This window comes from Pediculus humanus, genomic scaffold, assembly GCF_000006295.1.
Source record: "Pediculus humanus corporis 1103172107562 genomic scaffold, whole genome shotgun sequence".
Lineage (NCBI taxonomy): Eukaryota > Metazoa > Arthropoda > Insecta > Psocodea > Pediculidae > Pediculus > Pediculus humanus.
The window spans coordinates 107,061-132,060 of NW_002987177.1; the positions used below are offsets into that span (position 1 = coordinate 107,061).

At 31.2% G+C, this 25,000-nt stretch overlaps 6 protein-coding genes across 6 annotated transcripts in view; 3 read left to right on the forward strand and 3 right to left on the reverse strand.

Annotated features, from left to right (window-relative positions):
• Positions 1-2,336, forward strand: part of Phum_PHUM216670 (slit protein, putative) — a gene marked incomplete at both ends in the record, with an annotated part of 3,096 nt that extends 760 nt beyond the window's left edge. Inside the window, 7 exons of the mRNA XM_002425653.1 lie at positions 1-31; positions 103-239; positions 417-569; positions 1,069-1,249; positions 1,341-1,480; positions 1,564-1,746; positions 2,320-2,336. The exon at positions 1-31 is cut by the window's left edge and continues 192 nt beyond it. Coding sequence (XP_002425698.1) covers positions 1-31; positions 103-239; positions 417-569; positions 1,069-1,249; positions 1,341-1,480; positions 1,564-1,746; positions 2,320-2,336 — 842 coding nt within the window. The remainder of the gene's footprint in view (positions 32-102; positions 240-416; positions 570-1,068; positions 1,250-1,340; positions 1,481-1,563; positions 1,747-2,319) is intronic.
• A 3,089-nt stretch (positions 2,337-5,425) lies between these two features.
• Phum_PHUM216680 (uncharacterized protein) lies at positions 5,426-8,074 on the forward strand (the record flags this gene model as incomplete). Its single annotated transcript, XM_002425654.1, has 4 exons — positions 5,426-5,456; positions 5,525-5,959; positions 6,584-6,974; positions 7,990-8,074. The coding sequence occupies 4 exons, from the start codon at positions 5,426-5,428 to the stop codon at positions 8,072-8,074; spliced, it is 942 nt and encodes a 313-aa protein (XP_002425699.1).
• A 619-nt stretch (positions 8,075-8,693) lies between these two features.
• Positions 8,694-13,277, reverse strand: Phum_PHUM216690 (uncharacterized protein; the record flags this gene model as incomplete). The annotated part of the gene is made up of 17 exons (XM_002425655.1): positions 8,694-8,738; positions 8,818-8,991; positions 9,070-9,235; positions 9,315-9,523; positions 9,600-9,824; positions 9,898-10,040; positions 10,139-10,374; positions 10,461-10,772; positions 10,850-11,043; positions 11,124-11,331; positions 11,402-11,535; positions 11,628-11,897; positions 11,971-12,244; positions 12,332-12,505; positions 12,588-12,767; positions 12,837-13,006; positions 13,077-13,277. The coding sequence occupies 17 exons, from the start codon at positions 13,275-13,277 to the stop codon at positions 8,694-8,696; spliced, it is 3,315 nt and encodes a 1,104-aa protein (XP_002425700.1).
• Positions 13,278-13,544: 267 nt separating this feature from the next.
• Positions 13,545-15,210, forward strand: Phum_PHUM216700 (poly A-specific ribonuclease,putative; the record flags this gene model as incomplete). The annotated part of the gene is made up of 4 exons (XM_002425656.1): positions 13,545-13,666; positions 13,742-14,948; positions 15,012-15,146; positions 15,172-15,210. 4 exons carry the CDS (start codon positions 13,545-13,547, stop codon positions 15,208-15,210), a joined length of 1,503 nt encoding a protein of 500 aa, XP_002425701.1.
• An 801-nt stretch (positions 15,211-16,011) lies between these two features.
• Phum_PHUM216710 (uncharacterized protein) lies at positions 16,012-17,904 on the reverse strand (the record flags this gene model as incomplete). Its single annotated transcript, XM_002425657.1, has 4 exons — positions 16,012-16,822; positions 16,909-17,053; positions 17,133-17,811; positions 17,866-17,904. The coding sequence occupies 4 exons, from the start codon at positions 17,902-17,904 to the stop codon at positions 16,012-16,014; spliced, it is 1,674 nt and encodes a 557-aa protein (XP_002425702.1).
• A 3,368-nt stretch (positions 17,905-21,272) lies between these two features.
• The window catches only part of Phum_PHUM216720 (tyrosine-protein kinase pr2, putative), a gene marked incomplete at both ends in the record, with an annotated part of 7,610 nt that continues 3,882 nt past the window's right edge, over positions 21,273-25,000 (reverse strand). Inside the window, 5 exons of the mRNA XM_002425658.1 lie at positions 21,273-22,514; positions 22,717-22,865; positions 22,960-23,382; positions 23,495-24,014; positions 24,108-24,525. Of these exons, the coding sequence (XP_002425703.1) occupies positions 21,273-22,514; positions 22,717-22,865; positions 22,960-23,382; positions 23,495-24,014; positions 24,108-24,525 (2,752 nt within the window). The remainder of the gene's footprint in view (positions 22,515-22,716; positions 22,866-22,959; positions 23,383-23,494; positions 24,015-24,107; positions 24,526-25,000) is intronic.

Sequence of the window (25,000 nt, forward strand, 5' to 3'; positions counted from 1 at the left end):
TTGAAGCAGACGCTTTTAAGGGCCTGGAAAAGTAAGTTTCACGTCATCATCATCATCATCCCAAAATAAAATAAATAATTTTCACCCTTTTTTTTTATATAGAAAATTAAAACGATTGAACCTTGGTAAAAATGAATTGACGTCAGTTCCGACACACGCACTTTTTTACATGGACAATTTAAAAAAGTTGGAAATGCAAGAGAATAAAATATCGGAAATAACGGAAGAAGATTTCAAGGGTAAAACACAATTTTCATTATTATTACGTCATCGTTTTTTTTTTTTTCTCATCAATCCCTTTCTCTCTCTCTCTCTCTCTCTCTCTCTCTCTCTCTCTCTCTCTCTCTCTCTCTCTCTCTCTCTCTCTCTCTCTTTAAATTATGGGGTTGGAAAAATATATAAATTTTTTATTTCAGGTTTACATTCATTGGACGGTTTAGTTTTGGCACATAACAGGATCAAAGAAGTCGGACCGCACGTTTTTCGTCATTTGGGATTGTTAACATCATTGGAACTCGAAGGAAATTCGATTTTTTACTTAGATCCAAATGCTTTCGTCGGCCTTGAAGGTATATTTTTGGCATAAACCTTTTCTAATTAATTTTCACACAAAAAGGTTCAAAGTCCAAAAAAAAAGGTCCGAAAAAATTGAGCATAATTTACTTTAACAATACAAAAACAAATTTTTCTTTTTTTTTTTTTATGTTTTTCCTCAACCTTTAATTACCTCGACTTGTTTCCACCCACCCCCCCCACACACAACCCGTCACGGATAATGATTTTCCTCATTAATTTAATGCTTTTCCAAAATAGCTTTTTAGAAAATTGATCAGTTACGAGTTTTACAAATCAAAAAAAATTAAAGTTTAATCCGAAAAGTTTCTATCATTACGTCATTTTTATTTGTTTCGTCCTTTGAACTTCAATTAGGTTAATAAAAAAACAATATAAAACGATAGATAGACTTTGTAAAAAAAAAAAAAAAATGGCTGAAATGAAAATACGTTAAAATTTCCACCACTTCTATACTCATTCTAAAAAAAATTAATCTTTTTTTTTTTTCAACAGAAAATTTACAATATTTAAGACTCGGAGATAATAATTTGCACACAATACCGAGCGACACATTGAAAAGATTACACAGATTAAGAACATTGGATTTGAGAGCGAATAATATAAGTTACATAGGAGAAGATGCATTTTTGGGTTACGGTGACGCCATTACTTTTTTAAATCTTCAAAAGAACATGTGAGTTTTTTTACGATCCAACCACCCTCCCCCCCTCCCCCTACCTCGAGTGACACGCATCGCAAATACACCCAATTTTTTGCTTTTACAGGATCAAAACGTTACCAGCGATGGCTTTCGATAATCTCAATTCATTGGAAACGTTAAATCTTCAAAATAACAAATTAACACACATACCGGAAGAAATAATGGAACCGATTGTCGACACTCTGAGAGTTGTTGATATAATGGGTGAGCACACTAAAATAATTTCTTTCGAAAAAAAAAAAAAAAAGAAAATTTTCCGATTAATTCCTTTTTTTTTATCAAAATAGATAATCCGCTTATTTGCGATTGCGAATTGAGTTGGTATAAGGAATGGTTGAAAAATTTAAGAGGAAAAGATGACGAAACGATGCATAAGAAAAGAATTGTTTGCACAATGGTGTCCGAACATAGGGAATACAACGTGCAGAATTTACCCGTTGATAAAATGAATTGCGTGGGTAAAAATTTGGGTCAAACCTACAGCAATTCCGTTTCCCAGAAGAAAAAAATTAATTTTTACATTTTAATTTTTTTCGCTTTATTAACAACAACAACAGCAACGGCTTCGTTTGAAAAATACTTTTTTTAAAAAAAACTATTATTTAAATAACCCTTAGCTATTAATCATAAACATACATCTCTACATTTATAAAAAAAAAAAAAAAAAAAAAAATTTTTTTCATTATATTTTGTTTATCATATATAAAGGGGGAGAATAAAATATAATTGAAAAAAATTTTTTTTTCTCATCATTCATTTCATTTTCTTCTTCTAATAAGAAATCAAATCAACAAATAATAATAATAATAATAATAATAATAATAATAATAATAATAATAATAATAATGATAATGATAAACATATCGATACTAAATAAAACATATCAAATTTTTATATATATATATATATATACATAAATACATATCTGATATTTCTAAATAATTCATCGTAATTTTACACTATTATTATTATTATTATTATTTTAAATTTTTTTGTTTAAGTACGTCATAAAAGAGAGAGAGAGAGAGAGAGAGAGAAAGAAGAAAAAAACACGAAATAAAAGACCAAAAAGAAAATTCTTTTTTTTTTTTTTTCTACTTTTTATTAAAAATTTCATCTATTTTTTCTATACGTATTTTATATTGATAAAAACAAAATGGCTTTAATCGAAAATAATAATAATAATAATAATTCAATTTCGGATTATCGGTAGTTGGAAAAATAAAATAAAAATTTTTTATAAGAAAAATAAAAATTAAGGGACTTCAATCGTAAAACATATCAATTAATATATAAGTCAATGAAAATTTCATGTTTTTAAATCGAACCGTTGTAATAATAATAATAATAATGATAATAACAACCGTAAACAAACGACAAACCTAACGTTACTACTAACAAACCTAACGACACGCTATACAACCATTTTAACAAACGATTTAGTTGTGCCTCGAACCATAAGCAAAAAAAAAAAAAAAAACAATTAGTTATTATTATTACTAATCCTTATCCTCGTCAATATATTCGTGTCGAAAACATGAAAAATATGAAGACTCAAAAAAAATTTTTTTTTTTTTTTTTTATTTAATTAGATGGATTTTAAATATATATTTATATAGTTAATATTATTATTATTATTATTATTATTATTATATATATATAATTTTTAGATTTAGAAAAAAATATTTTAAAAAAATAAATAAAAAAATATAAAAAAAAAAAAAAAAAGTTTAAAGTGTTTGCGACACATTCGTCGAATTCTGAGCTTGATGTTGTTGGTATTAAACGCGTTTTATTAATACGAAAAAAAATTTTTAATTTATTATTATTATTATTATTATTATTATTATTATTATTATTATTATTATTATTATTATTATTATTATTATTATTATCATTATTTTTTAACGGTTAAATTTTGTATTTCGTTAAAAAACAAAAAAACACCAAAATTAATTAATTAATTAATTAATTAATTAATTAATTAGCTACGTCGTGACGTAGTGAAATTTAAACAATTTTTTTTTTTTGATTTGGCTCTATTTACAACTTTGTTATAATAATAATGATAATAATAATTGTTATTAATAATTATCATTATTATTATCATTTCGTTTTATTAAACTTTTTGTTTTTAATAAATTAATTAAATTAATTATATTTATCGAACCGAATCATTTTAAATAAATTATTTATGGATTCGGTTCAAACCTTGTCGAATACATATCATTACTCGATGTGATTTTTAAAAATTATTAATAATAATAATAATAATAATGATAATGATAATGATAATGATAAATGTTTTTTTTCGAATTGTATATTTTAATATTTAATATGAAATATTAACTAATAGTTAATTACGTCGTTTAAAAAAAAAAAAAAATTTAAGAAAAATAATTTGTTTTTGGGTTTTTTTCTACTAAAATCGCTTTTAATCAAAAAAAAAATATATATTTATAATAATAATAATAATAATAATAATGATTGAAAATTTATTCGAATGATTATTTTAAAAAGAAAAATATAAAATATTTAAAAAAAAATTTTTTTCCCCGTTTTTGATTGCTGTAAATGTCTATTTTAAATGTATATTTTTGTGTTACGACTTATATCTTTTACTTTTTAAAAATAAAATATTTATATATATATATATAAATATATATGTATGATTAAGAGACCACTATTTAATTATAATAAATAATAATTCATTCAATTTGATGTATTCTATATTGAAAAGTTTAATAAAATATTTTAAAGAAAATTTCTAGTGTCGATTAAATATTTGTAATTTCCCCCACCCCCCCCCCCGGTAGCAGGGAGAATGTGGAACAAAACCACCACCCAACTAAAACTTCTCCTGGATGTGTTTCACAATGCCCTTCCCGGAGGAAGAGGCGTTTATGAGAGTACAACCTCCATTTCAACCTCCTCCTGAGAATCATCAAATTCACACTCGCGAGAATGGGAATACCTGAGGAAGATCTTAGTACTTCCCCTTTTGAACCTTCGAGCGACAGTCCCGAATTGTCATTATCGTTCCTGTCTCTTCCGCAAAATCTGCAAGTTTCCCGGAGAGAGAGAGAGAGATCCGGGATCGCGAATCCCGTTGATCGTTCATCTATCTTTCTTTCACATTGCATTTTCCCAATTTGGGTCAAGTTCCCAGTACTCACGACTCTCAACTCGGTGACTTTTGGGCCGATTTTTCCCCTATTTGGATTCAACCTGGCAACCTCAAACTCCCCCAAGGCATCCAAATTGAAGATTTACGCCTAGTCAACCTGGAAAGTCTATTTCCAGAACCCCCGCCCCTAAAACAACCTCTACATCATCCAAATAATTGGATAATATGAGTCCACCACCACCACCACTCCCGACTCATTATAATCTACACTCATTTACTAAATTATTATTATTATTATTATTAAGTAGTAGTATTTTAATACACAATTCGTATAAAATTGTATATGTAAATTACAATAGCAAACATTCCCTTTTTTTTTTTTTTTTTTTTAATTAAAAATTTTATTTTGTTTTTTTCCCCTCCCCCCCACTATTTTCACGCAAGAAATTATTATTATTATTATTATTATTACAAGTATTAATAATAATAGAAGCGAAACGAGATAAAAAAATAAAATAAATAATACAAACGAGTGATAAGAATAAATACAAACAATTTTTTTTAATTAATAAAAATTATTTAATATATTCGACAACGTATGCAAGCAATTCTTTCTCTCACAATATTTTTCGTATTCGTAGGGGCAAAATTTTCAATTTTCTAATTATTATTATTATCGTCGTCGTCGTCGTTGTTAAACGAAATGAATTTGAAATTTAGAATTTATTTTTTATTTTATATAAATTGTGTATTTAAATTAAAATCGGTATCAACTTTAAATTCGTTTAAAGAAAACAAAGGGTCCTGCATTTACAAATATGAAAATTCGTGTAAGATTTATTGTAGTGAAATTAATATGAATAACACGAAGGATGAATTGAAATTTGAAAAAATAATAAAAAATATAAAACGGGTAACGTCGTAACGATCAATTTAAATTTTCTTTTTGTTTTTATCGTTTAAAGTTTAAAAAAATTTTTTTAAATTATTACAGGGCGATAAACGTTGCGATTTGATATTAAATGACTGCGCCATTGATAAAAATGATAATTGGTTACATTCGTTATTATCCGACAATAAAATAAAAATTAAAAAATTCAAAATTGAAAATTCTCCCACAGATTTGGGGGGAATAAATTTAAACCGATTGAAAAATTTAAAAGAATTGAATTTATTCAACACGACCACGTGTTCGCTTAAAAGAAAATTATTTTCGGACGTGCCGAATTTGAAAAAGCTCGTGATACAAAATAACGTTCATTTAAAAATGGCGGAATATTCATTTTTGAAATATTCCCGGTTGAAAATATTAACAATAAACGGCATACATTTAAATCCAAATGAAAGTAATACATTTTTTAAAAATCTAACCGGTGACGTCATCATTTCTTACATATCCGTATTAGATTGGTCTTATAATAATTTTGGTAATTTAAAAAAAGAAATTTTAACGAATTTTCGTCGCGTCGACACGTTAGCATTGAAACATTCGAATATAAAAAATGTCGACGATAATATTTTTCACCATTTAAATATTAAATATTTACATTTGGAGGGTAATTACATAAAAAATTTACCGCAAAAAATATTCCAACCATTATTTATGAATAAATACACGGAAATATATTTATACGAAAATCAAATTACGAGAGATTGTCATTTGAAAATCTACGAATTTATGATAAAATATAAAAATGATAATGATGATAATATTACTTGCGAAAAATCAGAAAATTTTCAACGCGCAATAAAAAAAAAATCAAATAAATTTTCTACTTTTTGCCATATCGATGAATTTATAAACGATGATGATGATGATGATGATGATAAGGAAAAATTTCAAATAGAAATTATTCGGCCGGATTTAATGGCGGTTAATTTGAAAGAACCGTTAAAAAATTTCACGCTAAGGTTGATGGAATTTTCAAATTTTCCTCGGGAGAAAAATTCACATTGCATTTGGAAAAATAAAAAAAAAATTTTTTTCAAAATCGCGTCAAACGTTCGTTATGTTTTGTGTTTAAATTTTCGAGAAAATCCATCATCGTCATATACAAATTATTGTTTACCTTTTACAAACAGAGCACTGAAGAAAAAAACAAAAACAAAAACAAACAAACAATCATTTCAACTCTTAATTTTATCGATAACGTTTTCCATTTTGTTTATTATAACATTAGGAGCATTACTCATGGTTATTTTTTCTAAAAATAAACCAAAAGGAATTATAAGTAAAAATGAAGAAAGAATGAAACTCGAAAACCTATCGGATAAATCACGAGAGTTATCATTAAATAAAAATTGCAGTGATAAACCGTTATCAATGAATTTAAGATTTTCATATCCAAAACATTCCAAATCGTCTGAAAGTTTTGAAACTCTTAGCACGGTCAGTTACGTATCTGCCAATCAACCAAATCAAATGGAATTATTAAATTATAAATTGAATAAACTAAGAGAAACATTTCAAAAAACTAATGGAATAATATCAACATCGTATTTGCCTGTGATAATATCATCACCAACGACAAAATCACCATTAAATGTGGATTTACTTCTCGAATATGAATGGTATACAATAATCAAATCAACATCAACTGTTATTAAAATAATTAAATAAAAAATTTGTTTTTGAAACTTACCACTGCCAAACACTCCTAACTGACCGATTGTAAATGATGCAGAATTTTTGTTTTGCCTGTGAAAAAAAAAAAAAAAAAAAATGAATTAATAAATATTTATAATAAAATATTATGTGTAATCATGTTAATTGTTTTTTTTTTTCTGTTTACCTTTGAAAACCAAATTTAAGTTTTTCACCAAAAAAATATCCTCTATTATATTTATTAACATTATCAGTAAAATTTTTTTTTTTTTTTTTCAAATCACTCGTTACATCAACAAATGATGTATTAAAAATTTGTTTCACTAAAATACTTTTATTATAATTATTATTATTATTCGATTTTTTATCATTTATGTCATGTAAACTGGGAGACACATTGGCAAATGTGTATTCGAGTACAACATTAACAATATTACTTCCATCAATAAAGAAAACTTGTGTGATTTCTACTAATATGTTGCGACAAGTATTATTAAACCAAAATGGTGAACTGATATCTTTCGAGCAGGGATAACTAGAGTTCGAATAAAATGTGTAAACTTGTTGTTGGCCATATTTTAAAACATTGCGATGAAGTTGGGTACATTTAATTTTATTTTCAATATCACTTCCTTCTAAAAAGTTTATATTTTTTAAAATAAATGGATAATTGAAATTTGTTAAATTAGAAATTTTTTTAAAAAAATATGGTAGAACACTACGACAGTTTTTTTCTGTTATTTCTGTCAGGCAAGAAGTATAAGAATTTATTTTGAATTTTACTGGACTCATTTTACATGCATGATTAGAGTTTTTTATTGAAACTTTACTGAACAGAGGACTTATTACTGGATATGTTAATAAATTGTCTCGAGGAAGATAAGTCATTACATTTTTCCCATATTTGTAGTAATCGGTTGATTTTAGTTTTTCATGAATTTTATTGTTTTTTTCATAATATCGATAAGAATTCGTCTTTAGTCTAACTGCTTTATTAAAATGTGAAAAACTTTCCATTTTAGTTGATATTTTAAAAAATTTTCCAAGATATATGGGATTTTTATAAATGTAACACAAAGTGGAAAACCAAATAGGTTGGGTTTTTGAATGACAATCACAGTCAAAATTTGACAATATATGATTACAGGGATTTGATGTATCGCGACAGTTAAAACTTAATTTATGAAATTCATTACAATCGACATCATCACAACAATTAACATCACAAAAGTTTTCTGTCAAGTCACAAGAACTGTTTGAAATTTCTTTCAGTAACGGATAATTTTTTTCCCATTCGGTATTATAACTAAAATAACTGATAGATTTACGATTGATTTCAAATAAATCGCCACAAAAAACACCAATTGCAAAACTACACCAATAAAAAATTAATATAAAAAAATAATTCATCATGAAAGTAACTTAACAAAAACTAAATTAGTCGCAAAGAAACAAATGGTTGCTTAGCAACAAACACTTTTGGCGCCACTCGCAAAGGAAAACCTTTGAAACCGTTAAACCGTTTTATTTCATAGATAAATTAACAAATTTTTTTGCGAATGGTGTCGTTTCAAAAAGAATTTTTTTAATAAATCAATCGAAAAAGAAAATGTAAGTATTTAAATTTTATAATTTCATATATATATTTTCTTTACATTTAATATTAACATAATTATTAATTTGCACTATTCCGTGGAAGTTAATTCTTCAGTACCTATTTTTTCCTGGGGCTAAACAAAAAAAGGAAGCAAAAATTTTACTTTGAAATTAGTTTTTTTTTTCCATTTAATAATAATTATTTAAACGTACCATAATGTAAACGTGAGACAATAAATTTCTATCAATCATTGTATTTAATTGCTCGGCAAACTCGTCAGCCATACTTCTAAAAACTAACCTCGGTAAAGCTACTAAACCGGGAAACAAAGGATATAAATTATATTTTAATTTTTTGTTAGAACCAGGAAGCATACGAATTAAAACCTACGAATTAAAAAAACAAAATGTAAAATACGAACTAATTTTAAATTTTACACGATATTAAACCTCCTGCACAATCACCTGTTTTTGACCGGCAAACATGAAAGCATCGCTAGACTCCATTAATAAATCTAATTGTAATAAATTATTTGAATAATTAAATAAATTATATTCGAGTTCCATGGGTTTTCTCACCCATCCGTGAGCGGGTAAATTCATTTCAACCCCTAAAACTGTCGGATCGCATCTGAAACGTACGAGTTGAGTATTTTGAAAAAACCCAGGAGAAAAAACACCCCAAGAAATCAAAGAACTTGACCTCTTACCTAACGGTTGGCATAGTGACGCTACTACTCGTTATCTCTTTGCTGCTTGTTCTCGACCATTTCACCGTGTAAATTCCCAATGCTAAAGGTTTATCACTGGATTCATCGATCGTTAATGGAAACATATCAGTCCCACCTTCTCCCTGATTTAAAACGGCTCCAGCCAAATGGGAAGTGACATCTTGGTCACAAAATTTAACGTAGTTGCACTGAAATCCAAATGAGTTCAATTGACGACATAAATAAGAAGAGGTTACATCAAAAGTAAAAACATTTCGAACTTACGGGTTTTATTGAAGATTCGTGAATGTTTATGGGCCAGGGTGACAAAATACGAATGGTCACATTTAGTATGAAAGGATTTCTGGAAAAGCATTTTTCAATTTTTTCAAATTTCATCGAAAGTATTTCGGCGGAAACTTCAAAGGGTTGAATTATGGGAACTTTGACAAGAGTTTCCACAAATGATTTCGTGGGAGCGATGCCATCTTTCATCAGATTGTAAGACAACTGAAAAAACAAAAAAATTTTTTTACAACAGCCTGTAAATTATTATGATAAATAACTAAAGACGAAGGAATACCTTGGTTATCAGGTTTCGTTCTTCGATACGGTGTCCTCGCAGGTAAACAACGATCACTTTAGTTTCTTTTTGAGGTATTTCTCCCAGTGTTACATTCACGAACGATAGGGGAACGCAATTTTTAACGTCTAAACAAAGTTGAGCTGAAATTCAAAGAGAGAATAATTTTTAATTATTACCACTCGTTACCGATATCACTCGACGAGTTATGAAAACTGAAAATTTAAAAACTCCGCTTTACTTGATTGTTCGATCGTTAAATCTTCAGGACCACTTTGATGGTATTTGACTTCCAACACGGAGTCGGAAACGGAAACGTCTTCATCGTTTGTTATGTGAAATTCTATGGGATACCATTCACTCAACAGTGCCGGAGAATTATGTTTGACTTGAACTTTGACCTTTGATTCGCTCGCAACAATTTTTGCGTTGGTTAAATTTTCTATTTTATCAAACGTCGGATCGCTTAATGTTAACCTGATTTAAAAATTAATAAAATATTTTCATTTTTTTTTTTTTTTTTTTTTAAATACAAAAAGAAGAATCGCGCGTGCATTTCTTACCACCTGAAATATTGAAATTCGTCTGTTGTTTTTTCTGCACAAGATTCCGTCGTTCCGTTTGCAATGTTAAATTTCAATTTGGCTTCGCGCTCTTTAAAAAAACCCAAAGTCAGCAAAACCGAATTGATTTGTATCATTTTACCAATGTCGGCTGCTGAATCGCATTTGAAATTATATAATGAATTTTTAACGCGTTCCGGTTCGAATTTTAAATTTAGTTTGTCCGAGGACACGGAATATTCCGCTACGCCGTTGGACTTGTTGATAAACACGGACATGTTGGAAAATTCGATGAAATCCGGACAGTGAGACCTGAAAATCGTTAAATTAACATTTAGATTTTGTCAAATTCAAATCCAGGCACGTGTAAAAAAAATACTTATTTCAACCTGACGTATATTTCGACAGTTATATCTTCGTCTACTGTGAAAATAGGTTTTAAAAATCGAGCTTTCACTTCGATGCAGGACTTTGAACTCATTTCAATCGTGATTGGATTAGATTTTCTGGATGCTTCCCACGATTTTTGAGCTTCTGGAATTATTTGCGACGGGACTTCAGGCTCTGGTTCCGGGCATTTTAACTGCAAATAGTGGAATTTTCTTTAAAAAAAAAAAAAAAAAAAAAACTCGAATTAAAAAAAAAATAAATTTTCAAACTTACATTTAACACGGCCATGAGATTATTAAAAATTTTTAATTTTCTCTCCGTGTCGAATTTGGCTAACGGACCCAAGGCTTCGAGAGAAAAATGTATGTAGTCTTGTACGTTAGCAGCAACGCAGGCACACGACAAAGCTCTCGTTAGCAATTTAGATTGCAAAAGCCACCATTTTTCTTCTTTGTAATCCCATAAAATATGAGAGAACAATCTGCAAAAATATGGATGCATATAAACCCTTTGTAAAGAAGGAAAAGTCGTGGAAAATTTCAATAACGTACGTGAGAGCTTGACCGTATTCTTTTGAAGAAAAATACTCGTCGGCCATTTGTACGACTAATTGAAGACGCATCCTTGGACATTTATAAGTTTTAAATTGACAAATTGCTTTTCCCAATAAGTGTATAATTATGGTCTGCAATCAAAAAAAAAAAAAAAATTTATTTTTTCAAATTAATTAATTAATTAATAAAAAATAATATTTTATTATATAAATGTTTATCTTACCGAATGATTAACTAAATTTTCCCTATATTTAAGAGCAGTTATGCCTTCCAATTCCAAAGCAGTGTTTATTGGTTCTGCACTTAATTTTCCAGGCCTCCAAGGTCGTTGACCATAAAATTCTAACGAATTTAATCCCATTAACGGATCAGATTGTGGATATGTAGTTACATCTTTGCACAATTCTAAACAATATTTTTTTCTTTCAATCGCATTTTGAGCTGCTAATTCAAAATAAAATCCGGGATGCTGAGTTTGAACCGCAGTGAGTCCCTAAACAAATAAAAGAATTAATTTGAGTTTTTTTACGTTATATTTTATATAAATTTATTTCACGGCAGCTCACATCTTTAACAGCTTCATTGAAAATATCTCCGAATGCTGAATATTGTTTCGAAAGCCAATTTAAATGTTCAAAATATAATTCTTTCGATCCTTTTTTGTCTTTGTAAAATTCAATATGCAATTTAAAATTTCGTATAGCATCACGTGGTTCGTTTAACTTAAACATTAAATAACACAATTTGTAAGTAATAAATCCGGCAATGAGCTTTACTTCTACTATATTGCTCTCTGATAACCTAGTCTCTTTAATAAATGTGTAAGCCTTATCGTAATACCTACAAATAAATAAATAAAACGTTATTTTCAAGCGAGTAATACACATTTAAAAAAATCGAAATGAAATTTATAACTTTTAAAAATACTTTTTAGCATTGTGATTATCTTGTTTCAACTCTGAAAGAAATCCTAATTTAAATTGATGCCTAACAAAAAGATATTGTTGATTTGTTTTGTTTAACTGGTCTTTATGCTGCTTTATTAATTTGATTTCTTCATGATAATAACTTTGAGCAAGGTCGCAAAGTACACTCTCCAACCTGAAGTATGATATAAAAATAATTTAGTGTGGTTATCTGGCATTTTAAATTGTTAAATTATATTAAATGAAAAAATTTGTACCTTGAAATATACCCTTGTAAGTGATCCCCATGGGGTAACAAATATAACTGATGAGGCTCTATGTCACAAGTAGCACATAGCGATTTGGCTCTTTCTGATGCTTTCGTATCGTCAGGAAGAGGAGCGGTTTTTTGTAGCAGAATAACTACTATTTTTGTAGCATGACTGCCAAGAGATGCTCTAAAACAAAAAAAATTTGCTGATGAAAATTCTATTTATTAAATGACTTATGAATAAACTTAAAAAAACCTTAAACTTTGAAGTTGAGAAACGCAATCTAATTTCAACTGTTCTACATTTGCATCATCCCAATCGAGATCAAACATTAATGCAATGACAGATGGAATTTCCAGCAAATGTTTTTTCATCCAATTCCTTTTGAGTAATCCCTTAGGAATATACCAATCATAAGTGGATCTCTAAAAATATTAGTAATTAATACTAAAAAATTATAACATTTTTTTTTTTTTACTATGGATAAATAATTACCTTTGGTTTAACAGGTGGAAAGCAGTGAGATGTACTAAATAATTTAAAATTAACTGAAAATCGTTCGTGACTTGTTCTAAACACATCCCAAATGTTTTTATGAAGAGGATTACTTTGTATATCCAGACCACATAAACCTATAAGAGCTGAGGGTTTACTACAAAGTTCAGGTGGAAAGTCAAGTGCATCACTAACAGCCATTTTTAAAAAATAATAATGTAAATTTTAAATTAAATAATTTTTAACTGAACATTTTGATAAATATTGCACTATTTTCTTTTTTTTTTCCATTACACTAGTAAATATAAAAAAAAAAAAAAAAAAACTTTTTTTCAAGATTATATTTACATTTTATATGAAGAAATTACCTACTTTTAGTCGTGGCAGTAGAATAAGTAATACGTGGTTCAAGTTTCGACCGTTACGTTTTGATTTAAAAGTACAATTTATTACATAGCGCCAATAAATATGACAGAGGTGACAAGTGAGAATTTTTGGAAAATTCTTCCTCAAATAGAAGAAGAATTAAAATCATGTTCTTTTATATCAATCGATTGCGAATTTAGCGGTTTATTTACTCAACGCAATTGGTAATTTCTTTATCCAATTCTCCTTATTTTTTGTCAAATTATATGTTTTTTAAAAAATTTTTAATTTCATTCCAGCCTTTTGGATTCTCCCAAAGAGAGATACATGAAATTGAGAAGTGCCGTGCAAGATATTTCCATTATTCAAATGGGAATTACTTTATTTAAATTTGATAATTTTAACGATCAATTCCATTCATCTTCATATAGTTTTTATCTTATGCCTACAGGAATATTTAACACCAATACAAAATTGACATGTCAAATTGAAAGTTTGAAATTTTTGTGCAAATATAATTTTGATTTTAATAAAGCCATTTATAAAGGTATCAATTACATAAGTGAAAAAAATGAAAATGAACTTAAAAAATTTTTTAATCAAGATAAAATAACAATAGAGAGTTTATATTTCTCTGATTGCATTAAAGAAATTCACTCGAAAATAGATAAATGGCGTTTAAACACTAAGGAAAAAAGCGATATGATAATTAAAATTTCTGAATTACCATGTAAAAGTTTAAGATATTTAATTCTATTAGAGATTAGTCAAAGATTTTCTAATTTGCAACCTACTCTAACTGATGATGATGCAATTGTAATAAAAAAAATTGAAATGAAACGAAAAGAAATGAATATCGAAGACAAATTTTTTTTACAAAAAAAATTATTTCAAGATATTATAGGCTTTAGTAAAATAATAAAAGAAATGAGGAATGTTAAAAAGCCTATAATAGCACATAATTGTATCTTAGATATAATGACAATTTATCAACAATTTATAAAACCATTGCCATCAAATTACAAACAATTTAAAAATGATATAAAAAAATTATTTCCAATTATTTATGATACAAAATTTCTTACTCGTGAATTAAATAATTTAATAAATAATGAAATACCATCGAAATCTCTATCAGATGTTTATTTGTATTTTAAAAATGGAAATGTTGTACCAAAAATATTATACATGCCAAAAATAATTATGAATACAATATGTGACAAGTTTCATGATGCAGGATTTGATTCGTATTGTGCTGCTCACTGCTTTATCAACATATCATATTTATTTTCAATTTGGGATGAAGAAGTTAAATCATTAAAATATTCCAGTATGCCAATCAGTGTTACAAGATTGTTCAGCTCTGTTGAACCCATGAAAAATCACATAAATCTATCGAGAGGTCAAGTAAATGCTTTTGTACTCGATGGTACAGAATCAAAAAATTTATCACATACTTTACTTTGTTTCGAATCAAAATTTAATGAATCCCTCGACACAACAAAGGTTTGTCAATATAAATACAATTTTCCACTTTACAAACATTCAATAATAATAATTAATTTTCAGGTACTGGCTGAAATGACGAACAGGTTCGGTGTACACGACATAATATCAACAAATGAACATAAAGGAATAATGATAGTGCCCATAAAACGTGTTAAACCCATAATCGATTATTTTAAAAACAATAAAAAATTCAAAGTACGAAAATATAATTATTTAAAAGATTCAATTTTCGGAAAAACATTATTTAATTGTGGATTAATATTATTATTATCTACCAGTTTACTTTATTTAATCGGTTTTAATAAAATAAAATAATAATAATAATGTCACAATCGACCTTCGAAATGTTTATTCATTAGCCATAGGGAAAAATATAATAATAATAATAATATTATTCTGCGCAAAAAAAAAAAATGAATATTAAATGAAGGTCGTGCAGAATTTTTTCTTTTTTTTTTGTTTTTGGGTTAATTACGATTATTATTATTATTATTATTACCCTTGGTAAACATATGAAATATTTTTTTTTATTTACTTTTGAAAAATAATTAACTAAAAATTATATAATTTTTTCAGGCTTATTATTATTATTATTAATATTATTCAACCTTTTTCTTCTTTTTTATTTAAATTCTCCTTAATTAAAACGAACAAACATAAAAAATAAATAAAAATTCGACCTTGCAAAGTATACAACCTACAAAAACAATTAATGTAGGCGATGAATTCATTCTTAGAATAAATAATGTTAAAAAAAAATCTCACAAACACACACAAACACAACCAACAACAACAACAACAACCACAACATAATTAATTTTGTTTTTCTTCGATATGATCATTTCAAATGATTTCAATACATAAAATTATCATTATCATTTTAAATGCATATTTATTTATTTTTTATTTAATAGAAAATATAATATTTTTAGTATGGGAGTGAGAGGGGGCGGGCGGGGGTTAAATACAAAATTTAACAAACGAATCATTATAAATACATACGTTTATATATATATATATATAAATATAAATATAAATAAAAATAAAATTAATGGATAAGTTAAACACAATCCGGAGGAGAGCCTTGAGTTATGAGTACCGTCGCAGCTTTGTCGACGTCACCGTCGCAAGCGACGAGTGCATCCCAACAATTCGACATGTTAGCAAAAATCCCTGAATTTTTAATTTTATTTTGTAATTTGGCTAATTTGATTGCACTGTAAACATCCCAATCCGTAGCGTTCAAAGCTTTCAAACAATTCTCTGACGTCATTTCCTTTCCGAGTACTTTCGACATCAATCTAACTTCGTCGCTATCCTGTCCTCTCGATTTCGATTGGGATTTCGTAGAGAATTCCAAAAGGTCTTCGCAAGACACGTGATCCTCGTTCCTTCTCATGCTCGTGTCATCGCATATTTTCCTTTCGGAATCGTCGCACGAGCTCGCGCTTGTTCTATTCGCATTGTTATTAGTACTACTGGTACTACTCCTACTACTGTTACCACCACCACCACCCGAGAAAAAAATTTCTTCGGATCCTTCGTCCGAATAGAGAGCCGCCGTCAAATTCAATTGTGCTATTTTTTGTTTCAAATGCAAATTGGGTTTGGATTTCCCGATTCCGTTCGATGTCGTTTGCAACAATTCCTCATCGTCTCGTCTTTTGAGTCGACGATTTAAAAAATTTTCCGAAAAATTTGACGTTTTTTTCCCGAGTCCAACGTTGGAAAATCCATTTTTGAAATCATCGTGGTGAGAATTGATCGTCGTCGGCGTCGACGGTTCTTCGTTCGTTTCCGGTTCGACGTTTATGTGATCCAAAGCATCCAATTCCGTCGCGATTTGCTGATCGAAACTATCGTCAATCTCGCTAGAAGAAGGAGAAAAATATTCGTTTGTTGTCATTTTAAAAAAAAAAAAAGACAAAAGACAAAATAAAATGGCACCTCTACTAACTGGCATTGTTTTACGGTTGTCGAATGATGCGAAGGATGAATGGGTGGTAAAACCGACGTGTGAGAAGAATTCATCAACAACGTGGTACCAGGCGGATGAAAAACGTCATCAACGATGTGTTTTTCAAACTTTTCATCACAATTAACTGGAGGAAAATTTTTGTGATTAAAAATTTTCATAAAAAAAACATAAAACCAGGACAAAAAAAAAAAGACAAAATGTACCTCCTCCTCCTTGACCAGGTATAATGAGCGGATGTTTTCTTTGGTGTCTCGGCTTGTTCGAAACGCTCGGTTTTGACCTGTCACGTGGCGGAAGAGGTATCGGATTTTCATCTTCGCCAAATTGACTGTGACTACTCGTCGAATCCTTTCGTAAGGACGACGTACAACTCGACGTTGAATCCTTTCTCCATCTTTCCTCCGTATTCGTTTGACTAGATTCTTCTGCGTTTGTCTCGGAGAAAGAATGCGTTGGTGTTGGAGTCGACGTCGTCGTCGTCGTCGTCGCGACAACGATCGGCGGAGATGATGCCGAAGGAACTTTAACACTTACCGATTTTTCCAATTTCGTTATTTTACCCTTTGGACGAACTATCGGAAACGCTCCCGTTCGAAGCATTCTCAATGGATTCGATTCCGAACAATCTGCGGGTGATATGTTGCCGCTGCCACCACCACCGCCGCCACCACCCCCCACGTTTTGATTACCCGTACATGACGACGATGGCGACGACGTAAAACTCGGAGTTCTCTGGTGAAAGGTAAAACTGCTGTTATTCGAACTGCTCCGAGTAAAATTATTTTGAATGGTCGCCGATGATGGAATAATAATTTGCGTTTCCATAACGGGTTGTTCGACCAAAGAACTGTAAACTTCTTTTGCTTCCGGACTTATCGTCGACTACAACCGCAAAAAAAAAAAACAAACGACTTTTTTAAATTCGCATTAAACAACCACGATGATGACGACGACAACAACATTATTAACAATCATAATAATGATAGAATAGTAATAAATTAATTTTATCGTCGTCAAATATGCGTCGAGAATAAATGACAAAAAAAAATGAATTATTATTATTATTATTATTAGTATTAGTATTATTATTATTATTATTTTATTTATTTATTAAAAAGCTTTTTTCGAATACAATACTCGTATATAAAGTTATTAAAAGTATATATATAAAATAATGATAACATGCAAAAAAGTTATAAAGCACGTACAACGTAATTTGTGACATACAACAAACAAACAAAAAAATTGATAACACGTAATGTTTACTCATCACCCTCTCCCCACCTCTCCCGACCCCTCCCCTTATCAACCCTCCCCCGAACGCCTCCCTCCCCACCCCTCCCGCCAATCGACGATTATTTAAATCATTATTTAAACGTTTCGAATGTAAATTTATAAATAAATTCACAAAAGCGAAAAAAAAAAATTTTTTTGGGACCCCAGGGAGGGAGAGGGAGGGGCGGGAATGGAGGGGAGGAAGGGAACCCATCATTTAAAAAGATAAAAATCAAAAAAAAAAAAAAAATTACTACGAACGCCGAAATTTATCCCAGCAATAATAAAATGAATTAATAAATAAATAAATAATAATAATAATAAAATTCATTCATGGAAATTTAAAAAAAAAAAAAAAAAAAAATTAATAACCTTATTTATTAAAATAAAAAGGAGAGAGAGAGAGAGAGAGAGAGAGAGAGAGATTGGGGGACCGTAAAAAAAAGAGGGGGGGGGAATAATACGGTCGGACGGTCGGTCGGTCGCGCCTTGATTTCCCTCCTCCTCCCTCCTCCCCCCTCCGATTAACTCGCGTATAAAAAAAAAAAAAAATGAAAGGACGCAAAATAAATGATAAATCATGGCGCGGGTTCCACAGATTCTTTATTATCATTATTATTATTATTATTTTCATTCGTAAATGCCCACACGCGTCGTAGGGAGTGGGAGGGGGGTTTCTACGTGTGATATCCGGTGGTACGGAAACAAAAGGAAACGAGGGACTCCCCGTCATCGCGATCGCAAAAAGGAAACATGAGTAAGGAAAATCGCGGCGGCGTAAATACCGTAATAAAAAAAATTCAGTCAAATTCTAGTGAGCAAATTATTTTACTACCCCCCCCCGGATCCCTTTTTCCCCTCACCGAAAACAAATTACGGGGAGGTAGGGAGAGAGGAAGCGAGGGAGAGGGGAGCCGTTTTAAAAAAAGAAACGCAAGAAATAATTTTTTTTTTTTTTTTTCTCTTTTGTTTCTCTCTAACACTCCCCCCCAATAACAAAAAAAAAAAAAAATTCTTATTTTTAGACAATTCATTTTCTCTCATTCTCTCTCTTTCTCTATCTTTCTATTCCCCCCCCTCCCCCCTATCTCTCTCTCTCTCTCTCTTTTCCTTTTTCAACTTTCGTAACAGACGATTCCTATCTCTTTTCTTTTCTTCCTTTTTTATTTATGGAAAAGTCAAAAAAAACTTTTCGTCTTTTCCGATTTTAATACCGTCCATTTTTTTTTCTCTTTCTAGAACTTTTCCACGACAATGATGATGATGATGATAATAATAATAATAATAATAATAAAAATCAAAGACCGAATACGTGAAATTTTTCCTTTTGTTTTTTGTTTAAACTTTGTTTAATTCAAATTTGCACGTTTTTGTTTGTTTTTACGTTTTTTTGTTTTCTTCTCACGTTCGCGTCGGACCCGTTCTCTCCCCGTTTGTTCAAAAACCCAAACAAAACGTTCGAATCATGACCGATTAGGAAACAAAAAAAAAATTTCGATTCGTTTTTTTTTTTTTTTCCTTCCATTCCATTCCATTCGTGCGTGTGTTTGTGACGACTTTTTTTTTTTTTTTTTTTTTACAAAAACAATTTTTTTCTTTTCTCTCTCTCTTTCCAATTAATAAAAATAAACGTTTGACGGTAAATAATGGACGAACGTGACAAATAAAAAAAAAAAAAAAAAAAAAATTCAACTTTGTTAACAAGAAATTCTCCTCTATATATGGACACGAATTTTTTTTTTTTTTTTTTTGAAATTTCTAACGACGAATTTTTTTTTTATTTCTCCAAAAACAAATTTTAAAAAACTGGAGAAATGAATAAAACATTTTCCAAAATGTTTGGAAACTTTTTTCGTCAACGTAAAACAAAAAACAAAATGGCGACGGTGAAATAATGGCAAATATTTTCGACCCGTTTCTCAATCAGTTTTACTACTTCCAAGTTTAGTTTAAAAAAAAAAGAAAGCTCCTCCCTGCTCCCCCCTCACACGTTAATGTTTCCCGCGGGAAAACATCACAAATTACAAAAATTTAATCGAAATCAATTGAAAAATGAAAAAAAAGTCGAAATCGATATCGAAACGATATCGAAAACTCATCGCGAATCGAGTCGCGGACTCGAATCGCGGGGGGCGGGAGCTTGGGGGGCGGGAGGTATTTCGATTTTCTTCTCCTTCTTTCAAAAGAATCAATCTTCAAATTCGAAAAGACATAATGATAATAATAATAATAATAATAATAATGATACCTTTCGATACGAAGAAAAGAAATAAAAAAAAAAAATTTTTTTTTTTTTTTTTTTTTTTAATGGCGGCGTTCGTTCGATAATCGATTGTTTTAAAAAAAAAAAAAAAAACAGTCGATACGGCGCCCATTTTTTTTTATTATCATCATCATCATCATTTTTTTCTCTTACTAATATTATTATTATTATTTTCGAGAGAGAGAGAGAGAGAGTTAGAAACAAACGTATCCGGAGCCAAAACGACGAAACGAATAATAATTGCGTAATTACGACGAGAGCAAAACTTTTGTTAGAGTTCAACCGACGATTCTATTACACGCGGTGTATCGTGAATTTATAAAAAAATATCCTTAACACGGCACTGAGTCCTCAATACGTCAAAAAATGGAAAAAGTCGAACATGTTCCTTTTTTAGAAGGTAATCCAACACCATTGAATCCCACAAAAAAAAAAATTACATGTGAATTGTTTATGTTGGATAAACATGTTTTTTTTTCTCTCTCTCTCTCTCTCTCTCTCTCTCTCTTTTGGCATTCTCTCGGGACAGAACACATTTTTTTTTTTTTTTGCCTTTTTTTGGGGAGACAATTTTTTTTTTCTCCTTTTCTTTTCCTTTCCTTACGTAAGAAGGGCGAACACGTGCACGGGCGTGTGTGTGTGATTGATTGATTGATTGATTGTTTTGTTTTGCAAGGCGAGTTTTTAACGATGGAGATATGCATTCATCGAAATACTAAAAAGAAAAAGGAAGCACGACGGATGGGGGGAGGGGGAAAGGGAAAAGAGGGGAGGGAGAAAGAGAAGGAAAATGGAATGGATCCGTTTACACCTGAGGAGCCGGACTCGGAGGACAATTCGAACATGATAAAAATTCACGATCCAATTCCAAATATTCTTCCCAATTGAGACTCGAACTGTTCGAAGACGTGAACGTTAAACTCGATGAATCTTTGGCCACGTCTCGCGGCCATTTTTCGTCGAATCCGGGAAACGGAAGGAAATTGTTCGATTTTGACAGATTGTTGAGAGAACGATTTTGAACGGATTCGGATTTCGCGGGTTTCAAATTCGAAACGAAAAATTTACTTTTGTCCGATGTGTTGCTGCTGTTGTTGTTGTTGTTTTTGGGTGACGTTATTATGGAATTCAAAAAAGAATTCTGCGGCGGAGGACTGTTGAGCAAAGTCTGGGGATTTTTCATTTGCGACATCGCGTGAGCGTTGCTGAAAGATCCTCCCCGTCTTTGCTTTCGCATTTTCAAACGATAACTCATTTGCTTGTCGGCTTCGGACAAATTACAAGAATCCGATGAATCCGAGGACGTCGAACTGAGATAGCGATCATTGTATGAGCGACGCCTGAGATGACCTTTTGACCCACATTTTCGCAGCGTGACGGGGTTCGACTGATGATGCGGGACCTCGGGAGTCGTCGAAGGCACTTCCTTCTCGGAGGATGGATTTATATTATTAGTCTTTTGCGTTTTGTCATTAGAATTGTTCGGAACGTCGTTCTTCTTTTTGTATTTGTAAGCTTTCCCGTAATAGTCTCCCAGCAGTGGGTTGGCATCGAGCATGGATTCCAGTCCGTTTGACGTTCTTTTGGATTCTTTCGAAAAACTTCTTTTGGATGACTGCAAACCGTTCAAACCGTTGTTGGACGACTCTTCGTATTTTTTAACGCCGCGGTTTTCCGTTTCGTATCGATTTCCCCTCCAGCTCGGAACTTGAGTCATGGCTTTCGTCAGTAAATCCCGAGATCTGGCAAAATAAAATTCCGCGCTTGCTTGATCCCAAGGTGGAAGTTTATTATAATGTGTTCTATCCAAATGATTTTTTCCCATTCCGTTCCGGTACGCGTCCTTGGAAGATTTCGGAACGTCCGAATCGAATAAAAACGAACGGAAATTTCCAAGGCTGCTCCTGTGGTAGGGCGAATTGAGAGGGGAAGAATCTCTGCTAAGCGAGGAATAACTGCTTCTCAATGAAACAGCATGTTGCCTAGGAGACGGTGGCGGGGTGGGTGTGGGCGAAAGAGTTTTTAAACGCAATTTATCACACAATGCCTATCAAAAATAATATTTTTTTTTTTTTTTTTATACGTACCATTCCCCGGGCAAGCGTGAAAGAAAACAATGAATCATTTAACTTATGTTTGTTAGTTTAGCGTTAAAAGCGAAATTAACAATTTATAGAAGCAGAAGAAAAATTAATTCGATTAAGTAGAAAGAAAAGAAAAGAAAAAAAAAAAGAAAAAAATTCAATTACCTGAATGTCTGGAATACAAGCTGTTTGTTCGGTGAAATTTTTCCTTTCCGGTTTCGGACTGTTGTGTTTTTGAACCGATGGAAATCTAAATGAAAATTTACGTTTCGACGGTGAGGCAGGCGTGTGAGGAGAGTCGGGGGGAGTGCATCCTAAAAAAATAAAATTAAAAAATTTTTCCAACAAAAAATTCACGAGATTATTGGGGGAGGGGGGGAGGGGGAGGAAAAAATCGTCAAATCTCACCATCGATATCGCTCATTGATTTGGCCGTGAGTTCGTTCGCCATTGCGATGGCTGAATCTAAAGTTTTCTCATCTGCTGCAGATATCGGTTTGACCGTCGCCTGTTTTCTACGTCTCGCAGCTTTTGCCGCCATTTCTTTCAATTCGTTTTTAACGTTGATGGCTTCGGCAAGGGGTGAGGCTGGGGGCGTGGAAAAAGACGAACCAAGGGGTAGGGAAAAAGGTGGAGGAAGTTTTTTCCTATCGGTCGGAAGCGGAGGAGTGGGTGAGCTGCCCAGAGACCGTAAAACAGATTCCATTTCATCCATTAAACTCGGTCCATTGCTCTTGAAAATAGGACTTCCACCCAGTTCGTCATCATCACTGATTTCATGATATTCGTGGTCTGTGCTGCTCGCTTTGTTTCCTTCCGCCCAAATACTTTCTACATTAAATACGTAAGCATATACGTTTTTGTTTTTTTTTTTTTTGGGGGGGGGGAGATACGATAAAAAAACCAATTAAAAAATTTTTGTTTTTATTGTGTGAAAACTTACCCGCCGGCGTTTTTAACAAGGGAGTGCAATCTGAAACATCAGAACAATTTCTATTTAATTCCGCGTGATTCGAATCGACCACGCTCGACGTCGAATCTTCGTGGGGTTTATAAGGGGTGACTATTTGTCGCGGAAGATTAGGATTTTTCCCACCCAAAAATGATAAATCTCCGAAATAAGCTCCGTCTAGGCCGACGTGTCCGGTGTGTTTGAAATCTCCCTGAGGACCCGATATCATATCCGGTCTAATTTTACGTTTTGACGAGTACATGTTTTTACCGTCACCCCGAGAGAACGCCAAGTTGTTCGAGGGAAGATTATTTCCAAGATATGTGACGGTGTGCGCCGGATTAAACCAACCCGTTCTGCCACTGTTCGTCACACCTTTCCAACTACTCGTTTGTAGTTGTTTATCCAAAACGGTTATAACATCACCCACGCGATACACTAATTGATCTCGTCTAGATTTTGTCGGATCTTCGACAAACTCTTGAACGGCCTGCACTTGCTCGGGTTTACACTACAAAAAAAATTTCACATTTTTCATTTTCTTGTATTCCTGTGCCGTGCGCGCGTAAGAAAATAATAATAATAATAATAATAAGGCTCATACCTCTGGCAACATAATTATAAGATCCGAAAATCTAGGCCTCGTGTTCGGGTCGTGTTGCCAGCATTTCATCATTATGTTATAATACTCTCTCGGACAGCACTCGGGTTGTTCCAATCTTTGAAAGTTGGGCTCATCGATAGCCTCTAGTATTTGATGACCCGTCAATGCCGCCCACGGTTGAAAGCCGTAGCTAAACATTTCCCACAAAGTGACGCCAAAAGCCCATACATCCGATGCGGAGGTAAATCTTAAGTAACTTATGCATTCTGGAGCACACCACGCAATAGGCAACTTGAGATTAACGTTAAAATTCGTTTGGTAATAGTCTTTTCCTACGCCCAAAGCTCTTGACAACCCAAAATCCGATATTTTAACTTTGTTCTTTGAAAATACTAAGATGTTTCGGGCGGCCAAATCTCTACGAATGATAAAATTCCATTGTCCGACAATTAAAATTACGAACGTTTAAGGGAAGTTTTGCTAAGTAAGGGTAGTAGGAATTCATTATTTTTCATCAGCAAACGTGAAATCGCGTGTGTGTGTGTGTGTGTGTGTGCGTGTGCGTGCGTGCGTGTGATTCTGTGTAGTTTTTGTACAAGAAATTTTTTAAACGCAAGTATCAAATTTAAAAAAGTAATTAAAAAATTATACGATTAAAAAAAATCGATAAATAAAAAAAAAAAAAAAAAAAAAATTTACGGCAAACTCATGCATGACTCAATGCTAATGATAATAATAATAATAATAATAATAATAATAAATTCGATATATATATATATATAAAATACAACAACACGTTTGAGTTCAACAACAAACACAAACACACAAAAAAAAAAAAAAAAACGTGGGAACCCAAATTTTACCTCCTCCCACCCACTCTACCGATTTGGATC